This window comes from Vanacampus margaritifer, chromosome 1 (genome assembly GCF_051991255.1).
Source record: "Vanacampus margaritifer isolate UIUO_Vmar chromosome 1, RoL_Vmar_1.0, whole genome shotgun sequence".
NCBI classification, from domain to species: Eukaryota; Metazoa; Chordata; class Actinopteri; order Syngnathiformes; family Syngnathidae; genus Vanacampus; species Vanacampus margaritifer.
Window position 1 is genome coordinate 9010573 of NC_135432.1, and position 12609 is coordinate 9023181.

Consider the following 12609-nt stretch of genomic DNA (forward strand, 5'->3'; position numbering starts at 1 on the left):
TAGAAGATCACAGGTTTAAGTCGAACGTCGTGAGGGCTGATTAAATCCTGGACTATCATGACCTTAGCTACTTCCAAGTATCAAAAAAAAAACACATGTCCTTTGTCGCTATCAACCAATTTCTGAAATAATTCTAGTTGGTGTACTTTAATCACGGTTGTTGACACAACTGGCAGTGTTCCTTTTCCTGGAATGACGCAGACTTTCCACTACGAAAGCAGTTTAAATGTGTGTTTTGTGATCACTGTCCCAAAGTGCATCTAAGTTTCAAGAATGAGAAGGCGGGGGTGGAGTGTGGTAGGTTCCGGGGTCTTAACTCTCTTGAGTTACATAACTTGACTTGAGTCAGGTTGAAGGTCTTGAGACTCATTTGTTTAAAACGTATTCAAGACTCAGCTAGACTTGAATTACATCACATGACTTGACAAGTTTTACCATTTTTGGTGTTTTGGGGGGCAGCTGGATCAATGCCATTTCTATTAATTTCAATGGGGAAAGTTGATTTGAGTGATTTAAGTTGCTAGAGCCTGGCCATGGAATGGAATCACGGTACAGTCATGATCCATTATGAGTTGTGTTTTGAATTACTCCTTCAAGGCTCTGTGGCTGCTTTGGATTCAAACCCTTGACGTATCATTACAGGTACAACAGTACAGTTGAAGTTCCTTGGGCCAGCAGTTCTGCTTGTGAAGGCCTTGGGCAGATTAGATTGACATGGCAACACATTAAGGCTGAACTCTGATTGGACAAAAAAAAGTGACATCTTTATAAATGTATTGGAGGCCAAGTGAAACATTTTGAAATGAAGCGAACAAATGAATACAATTCCATGGAAGAGATATTTAAGTGGTGACTGTAGGTCAGTGTTTCTGATAGTGTTGAGGCTAGCAGAGGAGGCCTTGCTGGTCCTGACTGTTCACGACTAAATGTCAGTCAAGCAACAGCAGCTGCAGCTTGCCTGAGCCAGAGAATGTGACCCGGTTGCAGCTTGAACGTGCCAATCATATGCGATTTTACGAGAACTAGGCCAGACGACACCACAGCACAAAAGTCCTCCAAATTCAAAAGCGGGTCGGCTCATTCAATATCTGTCTTGGTGCCAAAAGTGACTCAGGGTCAAATTATCCTCCTTACTGAAAACTTTGTTGAATTTGATGCTTGTGCTGACCATGATTTTCTGTAGGTCAGTGTTGGCCAACCTCTACTGAGCCAAGGCCAGCGTTGACACAATTAGTTTGAAAAAGTAATCCGATTACTCCTTTAAAAAGTAAGACATTAATTGTTATTGTTGACTTGTAGTATTCAAATGTGTTTAGCTAACTGGTGAATTTTATTTTGGTTGAACTCTTGACTGTCGGCCCGGTGTGTTTGATGTGCTCAATTCCTGAATGTGACTGAAAGAAACGCTGACTGTTTGAGTTGCGAGGTAGCTGTCGTGCAGATGACATGTTGCAGCATTCTAATACAGCAAATTGAGGCCTCTCCATTTTGATTCGGTGACTACTTCCTGTCACAGTTGCTGAGTAATTAGGCCAATTAATTGATGTGCAGTTATTGCTTGGGAAATTGCATTTAAAAAAAAAAGAAAACATAAAAAACGGAACCAAATACAGACTATATTATCCAACCATTATCTGAGCAGCTCATCATCATATTTATGAATAATTTCATTTCAGGGAACAATTGAATGATCCGTTTGAGGAAGGATGTAGCCGGTTGTAGCAAATTAGCATCCTGATGAGAGGTTTAGGCACAAAAAAAATACATCTTTTGTCAATATGATTTGGGCCATTATTATAATAAGATGAGTGCAATATCTCACAGTGCACCAAACACAAATGTAACAAAAAGTGCAAATACTGAAATCATAAATTTATTGTCTGATGGACTTACTGTGAAATATTTCTGTTGTATGAACGTCGACAGGTGGCTACTCAGGCTAATTGTACCATTCTGCCATCTAGTGGAAGAACATGTCATTTTTTTGCCTGTCATTACACGCATGGCTAGATGAACCTCAAAGGGTACACCAAGTGTCACAGACTTTTAATGTCTAAACACTCTAAACTGTGCATAAGGGTGATTATCCGTGCTGTTTCAACACCGCCACCTGGCGGTTGGGAGGCGCAATAGAACGTACAGTTCAGTTGTACAGTATTTCAATTACATTGGAACTTATCTTTTTGAATGGTTTGTTTCCAAACTGCTATTTAAATACAATTCTTATTTAAGTCTAATGTGCAGTACATTTTGCAATTAAACACAATTTATTTGAAAGAATGAACAAATTGTATATTATGTTCACATTCACCTTCATCAATATATTTCCTTCTTTTTATAAATTTATGATCCGCTGATTTCAAATAAGTGTTTAATTCCGAAGCCTGTTATGTCAAGGTGTCATTCAGAGGAAGTCTTGACCCTTCACCTAATTGATTGCGTCCTAAAAATAGCACGAGCTCCGTGACAGCATCCTCCTGCCATTTCCGTATATTTTGTCGCCCTCTGGTGGACTTATTGCTGTTCCATCTGAGACCTACAGGTGTCAGTAGCGTACTTTAAAACTGTTGCCCACTGTCAAAACAAGAGACCACCATTTTTAGAATAGGTATGCTATGCTAAGTATGATTTTGAGGTGCCTTATATATTTGGACTTTATTGAAAGTCCCAGGTTGACCAAAAAATATAAATAAAAATCTGTCAGCAAGATATCGTTCATTTGGGGGGGACTCCAAACTTAACGTTTGTAAATAAGGAAGCAAAGTGGCACTGATAGCTCATCGCACTATTTTATTCAATTACTGACATCTCAGGAGAAGGGGAGAGCCTTCCTATCGTGTTGTGTTTTGTTTTTTTCTTGATTTTTTTTTGCCATCGCGTTGATGCAACACTGAAAAAGCCACGCACGCACGCACGCACGCACGCAGGTCCCTCCTTGGTCATATGTAAGAGGCAGAAAGAATCTCACCTGTACAGTTTTGCATGAAACATACAAATGAAACAGTTTCAAACTTGTTCTTTTTTTCTCTTTTTGTATTTGCACATATAATAATAATAATAAATATCCATACCTATAAACACTCCAACGCAATCCAAATATTAAGTCACACCAACTGGAAAAAGATCCACTTTGCAAACACAATGGTCAATGTACAAAACAAGAGTAGACATCTCCATAGAAATGTTGAATGGTTTTTGTTAGCGATTTCCGTCTCACATCAGAGGAAATCAGCGGCTGCAAACTCCAGGTGGAGATGCGTATTTCCTGAGGTTTATGGGTTCCCCGTAAAGGCCAGGAGACGGGAATGGCTTATACGTTACCAAGGACGTGTGGGTACCTTTTACGGTACCCGATTACACTTTTCTGAGCACTTCACTTTTCCACTCTCCTCCCAGGCCACAAAAAAAGAGCTGATTAAAGAATTATTTATCTTTGCTGGCCCATGTCGGGGAGATCTTGGTCGGTGACCTCTGACAAAGAGGTCACACTTGGGATGGCAAAAGAAGACAATTTGTATGAGTGTATGCAAATTAGGGGGGGGGGGGCATCCTGAATAAATGCAAAAGAAACAGATTGTGAAAAACTGTACATGTAAACATCACACTTTCACTGAGTCAAAAACCGGAAAGGGGGTCAGGAGGGGGGATACGAAGCTTCACATGGGGGATACAGGACGCCGCCCCCGCCCGTGCACACAGCTACAGTCTTAAGAGTGCGGCGGGGGCGAGCGCTCCAATCAAAGAAATAACAACAGCATTACACACCACCACCAAATGAGAAGTTCAAACAGGCAAGGGCTTCTTCAACCACGTTTGAGTTTGTTTTTTTTGTCTTCTTTTAAAAACAGTGCTGTACCCACAGAAAAAAAAGAAAAAAAGAACGGTTCAAAACAGCTTGTATCACTCTTTGTACAGCTATACAGTACAGTACACTGACACAATCGAACCACTTGGGCTACCAGGGCAAGTTGCAGCCACACCGAGAAATTAGGACGTCGTCCACGCGGCATCACTTGGAAACTAACTCACTAAATCGTGGTGGCTGATCACACAAAACCACGTGTTGCTCCACTTACACGTCGGCAAGCAAACGTTGGGTTGCTTAGAGGGTCTGCCGGAGCGACCGCCACGGCAACAGCAAACAAACAAACAAACAAACAAACAAGAAGAGCAGACGAGGAAAGACTCACACGCACGTCAACATTATTTGACAAAATGGATGCTGGGCATGCGCCAGGTGGCCTGATCGAGAGATGTAGAAGGCCCAAAATTACATTTACCTCTCACACATACTCAAAACACTGGGTCAAAAATAACTACATTTGGGTCCAAAATAGATGCTACACTCTAAAAACAGTTGAGTCGAAAGTAACCAAATTATGGATCAAAAATGGACCGATCCACTTTACGGGTCAATTTGACCCAACTTTCTCTGTGGTTTTATACAAAATGACCCAATTTTTTGACCCCAAATTTTTGGACTCATTTCTTGACTCAAAATTGGGTCAAATTGATCCAAGTAGGTTGCTTTATAAAAACGGCCCCCAAAATTGGGGGGTTTAGTCCGAAACAACAACAAAAAAGGGTTGTTTTGTGTAAAATAACCCCAAAAAATTGAGTCATTTTGTATAAAACAATCCCGAAAATTGGGTTGTTTAAACAGCCCCGACAAATTGGGTTGTTTGGTATGAAACAACCCTGAAAATTTAATCATTTTGTAAATTTGAATAAACCAACACCCCCAAAAATTGGGAGCGTTTTTTTTGTAAAACAAACCCCAAAAGCGGGTCATTTTGTATACAAGAACCCCAAAAGTTGGTTTCAATTAATCCAAGTAGCGGATCAACCCATTTTGGACTCTTTTTTTTTTTTACCAAATTGTTTTTACAGTGTATAAATCAAATCCACCCAAATAACTCACCCACATATGAAAAAAACAACAACAGCAAAAAACATTCAGAGTGTATAAAAAAAACTCCCAGTCTCTCACACTCACACATCAAAACAACTCAAATTCTCTCATACACACCACCCTAAAAACATACCACATTCCTACAAATGACATCTACCACTCACATTCATACAAAAACTCACACACACTTGCCCCAAAAAATTCTCACACACTTAAAGAAACTCATACTCACCAAAAGTGTCATGCGCACCAAAAATCCTCTCACACTCCCCCCAAAAGACTCTCATACACATGTACAAAAAACTCACATACACCAAAAGCTTCTCACACCACATCAAGAAAGTTACTACACAACTAAAAATCACTTTTCTTGAATGTACACAAAAAACTCTCACACTCATTCAAAAATTCAACTTCAAGCAAAGAAACCTTAAAGCCTCTCACATATACCAAAAAACTAAAGAAGTCATTCAAACCTTCTTACTGAAACAACAAGCCTCCATCATTTTTACCATGAGAGATTTTTTTTAGTCTATATATGAGAGCCCAAAATAGTGCGTGTGTTAAATAAGCTGAAAAGAAGAAGCCATCTCACATATCAAATGCTGATTGGCTGTGCCAAGCGTGAAGCCCCTGAGAGGACTTCTTTTTTGTTTGTTTTTGTGTGAGAGGTACGTGTGATTTTTGGCCTGTACGGCGCCTCCTTGGGGCGGGCTGAGGGGCTGCAAAGCTACGACTTGGAGGTAAAAATCCGCCGACCAGCGTTTGACCGCGTGAGTGACCTTTCGTAATCCTGAGCGATAAAGTGCTTCCAAACTCGCAAGAGTTCATCCGGCCGACACTTGAAATGCAAACGCACGCACGCACGCTGATATGGAATGTGTCAACATGTGGTAAATAAAATCATCTCTCTCTACATTAGTTTTTTTTTTTTTTTTTGTAAACTGCTTGGAGCGTGACTTGTCCTTGTTTGGAATGTGCTGAGTGACGGAATGAGCTCTTGACAGATTCACGTACAAAGTGGGACACTCGACGTTTACACGAACCACGACACTTACGTCAAAGCCCAAAAAAAAAAGAAAAGAAAAGAAAATTATTTTACATTTTTGAAAATCCAAACCACACAAAGTACACTTGACAACCGTGTTTGTGCTGAGTCACTCACCATCAAAAGTGTGAGACTACGTGTGCCCTCTGACCTCATGCATGCACACACATACACACGTGCGCACACACGCACATACACACACACACACACACACAGCAGGGAACGTAAACTGTGATGTCATTACATCTTTGTCAAAGATTGTCTCTTGCGTCTTTTCCAACTGCCAGTTTTGGGGACATGGTTGTAGTGACGGGGTTATAAGTGGGGGTGGGCGGAGTCAGCGAGCGGCTCGCTCACCGCACGCGTGCGCCGATCCGACAAGTGACACTCGCGTGACAAAAACGCGCACAACAATTCCTCCACGACCACGACAAAACGAACAAAGCATTTTTGTGCAAGTCAAGTTTGCCTTGGAAACGTGACGACGAGCTTCATGATCAACATCAGTTGTGACTCACATTGAAAGCGGCTACAATTCTGCATGGGATTACGACGTCTTGGTGGTGAATTTCTCCCCTTTTTGCCTGCGACATGAATAGTGCCCCCACCTCACTGATTATCATCAATATTGCACCTTTTTCTGATCGCGCTTAACAATATATTCAGTAATCTCTTTCTTCCCTGACAGCTGTTTTTTTCATTTCCTCGTCGTGTCCTGCTTGGTTTTTCACCCAAAGACGAGGAGGTCAAGTTTTGAGCCAGTGCCGCAAACGGCAATGGTTTCTTGTCTGTGGAATCAGCGCATTAAACAGCAACAGTTGGCAGGTAACTTTTCGTCTATCGACGGACGTTCACAAAGTCAAATTGTTGGATGAAACATTTAGGAACAAAATCAGCCTGCAAGTACACATGGATCCAGAATATTAGCAGTGAGCTTGAAAACTCTCATTAGAAACATTAACTACAGCTAACGATTGTTTTAATAATCAGTTAACCTGTCCATATATATTTTTTCCGATTATTAGATGGATGAATCAGGTTAATTATTATTTTTTTCCATGCCTTGATTTAAACACAAGACATTATTTCAAATTGCCAGTACATAAAAAGCGCAAACATAAATCCATGACAATTCAGTTATTGGTTTGGTCCTTAACATCCATTAGAAAATCAGCAAAAATCTTCATAATTTTTTTCCAAAGCAAAAGCAGATTTTTGCAGATTTCTTATTTTGATTCAGCAAATTTTTAGTTTTTTTTTACAGTACATTTTCAACTCATTTACTCCCAGCCATTTTCACTGAAGCAACCCCCTTCGCTCCTGACTGTTTTACTGGATTTTGACTGATTTTGCAAGGCCTACAGAATGTTGTGTTCTGTTGCTATAAAAACATTAAACCTACCCAAAGAAAGATTAGAGTCTCTTCTTTCATCAAGATTTGTTTTATGTTTCTATCTGTTTCCATTTCGAACACCTGGCTTTTTGCAACATGGCCGTGGTTGATCTTGTATACTCTGCTACCACCTGCTGGCCATTTTTGTAATAACTACCATTGTCTCAAGCATTCTCTTCAGTTCAGAGGCAGCCTTCTGTATGCTCTAGCATAAAAAATAAAAAATAAAAAACACGTATAAATACGTCTTTGGGAGCATGGTATTATTTAAAGTAAAACATATTTATACGTTTTTGGGAGCAAATGAGTTAAGTACAATTCAGATTAATTGTAATTTAAGTACAGGAAATGTGCTTTTTAGGACTAAAGCCTCGGCCTCTATTAGGGGGGGCTGTATTTTAACGTCAGCCATTTTGGTGGTACTTGGAGAGCTGAATATTTTTAAGGAGCTACTTGAAGTAAAAGTACAGTACTTCAGGTTTTTTCATGGATAAACAGAACTCTCAAAACAGTTGGGTTAAAAAAAACACAATTTGGGTAAAAATAAATAAATAAAAAGGTGGCCGATCCACTACTTGGGTCAATTTGATCCAACTTTCTGGGTTGTTTTGCACAAACCAACACAAAAAAATGGGTTCATTTTGTACAAACAAACACAAAAGATTGTGCTGGTTTGTTCAACACGATCCACAAAGTTGGGTCAAATTAACCCAAGTAGCAAGTCAGTCCCTTTGTGGGTTGTATTCTGTGAAAAAAAAAAAAAAACGTCTTTATTGTGTAACAAAACAGGACTATACTGCATTCTCACCGAAAAGGGCCTTTGTTTATCTAAGAGTACGCATTTAGTTTTTTTCAATTTACTGTATATTGTAAATGCTGTCAGAAGCACCAAATATTCCTCAATCTTCACTTTTTTTAAAAAAAAAACATGATTATTTCATACATATTTTCCACATTTTGATTTGGAATAGAATGTGCATCATCCCCATTACATTAGTAGAAGTAAAAGCTATGATGCGGCTTTTCTCTCGCTTTTTTTTTTTTTTTAAACACACTGCTATTATTCTACCCACAACGGTAGATCATCTAGCCTAATCTTGCAGAATCTCCTACAGGATCTTTGATTTAGTTGAATGTGCTAATTTAAAGACGCCCTGCACTAATCTGCTCGTTGCATGTTGGCTTGAGAGAGCAAATTGAATTCGTCCTGTGCTCACTCCAAATATGAAAAAATGATGGAAAATGATCCCATTTTGCTTCATTAGCCCCACAATTTGTATTTATTTTCAGAACAATTACAGTGGCTATAAAAAGTCTACACAACCATGTTCAGTTTTTGTGATGCATAAAATGGTAAAATGGAGAGCACTTATGAAGTGCTTTTATCAAAGACAATGAGATCAAGGGAAATCATTCCATAACTTTTACAACCACTGTAAATGCTATTTATTCCAAAAGTTGGAAAAAGGTCCAATTATTCTGAATGATAGAAAATAGTTTGTGACGAGTTTGTCGAGTGGTTTAACGAGAGATTTTTCTTGAGCTCTGGCTCATTAAAGTTTGGGGGAAAACTGCACTAGATGGCCAAGTGGATTTGTTTTTCTCCACGCATCATCACTTCCTGAGACAAATGGGGGTCGAGGTGCTGAGAGAAACTGAGCGGGGAGACGACAGAAGACAGATCACTGAGGTCAAAGGGACGCCAGTGCATAAAAAGTCATGTGGGATGAGTAAGGTACCTTCCAGGAACCCGCTGTGCTTGACAGAACCACTCCCCCTTTCCTCGTACCTCTGTCCAACATCGCCAAGACTTGCATGTCAGAGTGACATATTCACACACGTAGACGGACGGACGGACGGACACGCCGAGTGCGGGCCGGGATTCAGTTCTGCTGCAGAATCAGGTTCTCCAGTTCGTCGGCCGAGCGAAGCAGGAAGGCAGCCGACTCCCGGTAGCCGGCGATGAGCTGCCTGACCGCCGTCACTTCCGGAGGGCTGAGCTGGGCCGAAGCCCCCCCGCCCCCGCCGCCCTGCCCGTGACTGTTGGAGCTGGAGGAAGAGGAGTTTGGAGCCACCGACTTCATGCTCAGATCTGTTGGACCTGCCGGCGCAAGTGTCATGTGATTAAGAAGACATAGAAGCCCAAGTTTGGAACGCTTCAGAGCACAACCGTCAATGTACAAAAGCTAAACATCACTTCATGACACAAAAATGCTCTGAATCGTTGCCGTAATTCACATGCACATCCTACTCATGTCAACGTCAACCTTTAAAAGCATCAAAACAATTGCCACGGTTTGTCATACATTTCTAGACTTTCTGCCTTTCTGTCAAATTCTGTAATTTTTGGTAATTTTATTGACATATCATGGTTATTTTCTGCCTCTTTTCTTATTTTTTCTGGACATTTTATGGCTACTTTTCCACATTTTTTTTGCTATGAATTTTCTGACATATTTGGCATTTTTATGTACATTTTATGGTCATTTTGGGGGATTTCTTTTTGTGTTTTGGGACATTTTATAGTTACTTTTTGAATATTTTTTCCTGCCTTTTTTATTCAATTCTCTGACATTTATTCATAGACACTTTATTGTCATTTTCTGCTTTTCTTCTTCCTGTTTTTATAGCTATTTTTCCACATTTTTTCCTGCCTTTTTTCCTATTAATTTTCTGACATATTTGGCAATTTTATGTACATTTTATGGTAATTTTTCAGGATTTCTTCTTATGTTTTTTGACATTTTATAGTATTTTATTTTATTTTTTTTAATATTTTTTCCTGCTTTTTTTATTCAATTCTCTGATATTTTGTCATGGACACTGTCTGGTCATTTTCTGCTTTTCTTCTTCCTGTTTGGACATTTTATGGCTATTTTTCCACATTTTGTCTGCCTTTTTTTGCTATCAATTTTCTGACATATTTGACAATTTTACGTACATTTTAGGTTGTTGTTTTTTCGGGATTTTTTCTTATGTTTTTGGAACATTTTACGGTTACTTTAATTTTTAAAAAATCTTTTTTCTTTTCTTATCCTTTTTTATTTAATTCTCTGACATTTCATGGACACCTTATGGTAATTTTCTTCTTTTCTTCTTCCTGTATGGACATTTTATGGTCACTTTATTATTATATTTAATTATTAAAACTTTTTCATCTACCTTTTGTCTCTCTTTTTCTGACAACTTAAAAATTCAGACTGACAATTTCTGAATATTTATTTGTTTAAATGTAAATCATTAATTGATTTAAAGAATATTTGATGTAAAAAATTTAAATGAATATGTAAAAAAAATGAATTTCTACTTTTTTATTTATGTATTAGAAATCCACAGGGAGCCACAGGAAAGGGACTAAAGCGCCACAATGTGGCTCCGGAGTAGACCCCTGCCTTAGGCCTAGTGTATGTTAACTTTTAAGCACAAATGTATAATGTAATGTCCCTGAATAATACAGTACGTTTTAAAAACAGTCATAGACAGTTCTGGCGTGCCCGCCTTTGCCATCGGGGGGCGCTATAATTCAGTCATGCAGGCACAAACAAAGAAGTGTCACCATTACTCTCAGCGACGATGCTAAACATTTACAACACGACGACCATGCATGCTACGTTCTCAAGCGCTGCTCACCGTTGGTTTGTGCCGCAGCAGCGTTCTGCTGGTTGCCGGCGACGGCGGCGTAGCCACGCAGGTTGTTGTAGTTGAGGCCTCCGTTGGTGTAGAGCTGGTCTTGAGCAAAAGCTGAGCTGGAGATGACGAAGCCCGACGGGGCCACGGGTGCGGGCTCCCTGCTGACGGGCTTGTCGCCGAGGGCGGCCTCGTCCTGCCAGCACATGTGTGACTAGTTTAGACACATCATTAGGTACACATGCACACACACACACACACACACACACACACACACACACACACACACACGCACACGCACACACACACACACACACACACACACACACACACACACAGGTATTTGTTTCAAAATGCTGATTATGCTGCATCTTAATTAACTCATTCACTGCCATTGACGGCTATAGACGTCAAAAATTCATTTGAACTATTTGTAGTTTAACATTTTTCCCACTTTTGTTAACAAAAGTATAAAAAACCTAGAATTGTTTTTGTATTAGAACAGATGTAAAATTTGTGATTAATTGTGAGTTAAGTAGTGAAGTCATGCGATTAATTATGTTTAAACATTGTAATCGCCCGACACCCCTAATTTAAAAAAAAAAAAATCAACAACAAAAAAAAACATTATTAAAAATTAAAAAGATTTTTTTTTTTAAAGACAAGGTTATTAAAAATTAGGTGCATCAGGTGATTAACACGACTGCACTAGTTAACTCACGATTAATAAAAATGTTTATATCTATTCTAAATGTACAAAAAAAATCTAGGCTTTCATGCTCTTGTTGAAAAAAATGGAAAAAAACGTTAAACTTCTAAAAATAGTTAAAATGAATTTTTGACATCTATAGCTGTCAATGGCAGTGAATGAGTTAAAGACAAAAATATTCAAAAACTTTCAACGCTTTGGCACCATCTTGTGGCATCGCTGAGCGTTACGAAAGGTTCCACAGTTTATACCAACGCATTATTAAATTCCTTCAGACAACGTCAATCCAAAAATTTGCAATATTACATTTGTAAAAGCAGAATTTTAACTACAGCTCTTGTATTGGAACTTTTCAGGTTGTGTAGATGTGAGTGGTGAATTAGATTTTTTTTTACCGCCGGGTAGATGTCGAGCCGCATCCTCTTGGCGGCGTTTCGGGTTTCACTCTCACAGGCGGCGGCAAGGATGTTCTCCGCCATGGCGGAGGTGAGGTGAGGAGGTGTCGGTCGGATCTGTCATAATCAATGTGAAATTCTGGATGGATCTTTTCATCATGTTTGTAAACAAAAGCGCCAGGGTGCTTCCAGGCTAGCGGAATGCGAGTCACTAACGCTGCTTGGAATTCAAAATGATGATGAAAGCTGCACTGCTAGATATTGCCCAAAAGGGTCATTTAAAATAAATAGGTTTAAAATCAAAATTAACATATGTCCTAGGTTTTTGTACAGAGAAGAAAATATAAAATAAAAATAAAGTACATTCAATGAAAAAAATATACATTCATCACAATCAAGATATTCCAGACACTTTTTTCAGACTTCTTTCTGTTCTCATCTGATATTCAACCTGACTCAGTAAGAGGTCACTAAAGGTCAAATCAACTTTCAATGTCGTACCTCCGGTCATCAATTCTTTATCAA

General features: G+C 39.2%; 1 protein-coding gene across 2 annotated transcripts in view; it reads right to left on the reverse strand.

Annotated features, from left to right (window-relative positions):
• Positions 1-3099: 3099 nt before the first annotated feature.
• The window catches only part of nol4la (nucleolar protein 4-like a), a 40318-nt gene continuing 30808 nt past the window's right edge, over positions 3100-12609 (reverse strand). For both annotated transcript variants that reach the window (XM_077542550.1, XM_077542543.1), the window contains exons 9-11: positions 12085-12201; positions 10984-11176; positions 3100-9454 (exon numbers count right to left, since the gene is read on the reverse strand). In XM_077542550.1, the coding sequence (XP_077398676.1) occupies positions 9237-9454; positions 10984-11176; positions 12085-12201 (528 nt within the window). In that variant the 3' untranslated portion in view covers positions 3100-9236. The remainder of the gene's footprint in view (positions 9455-10983; positions 11177-12084; positions 12202-12609) is intronic.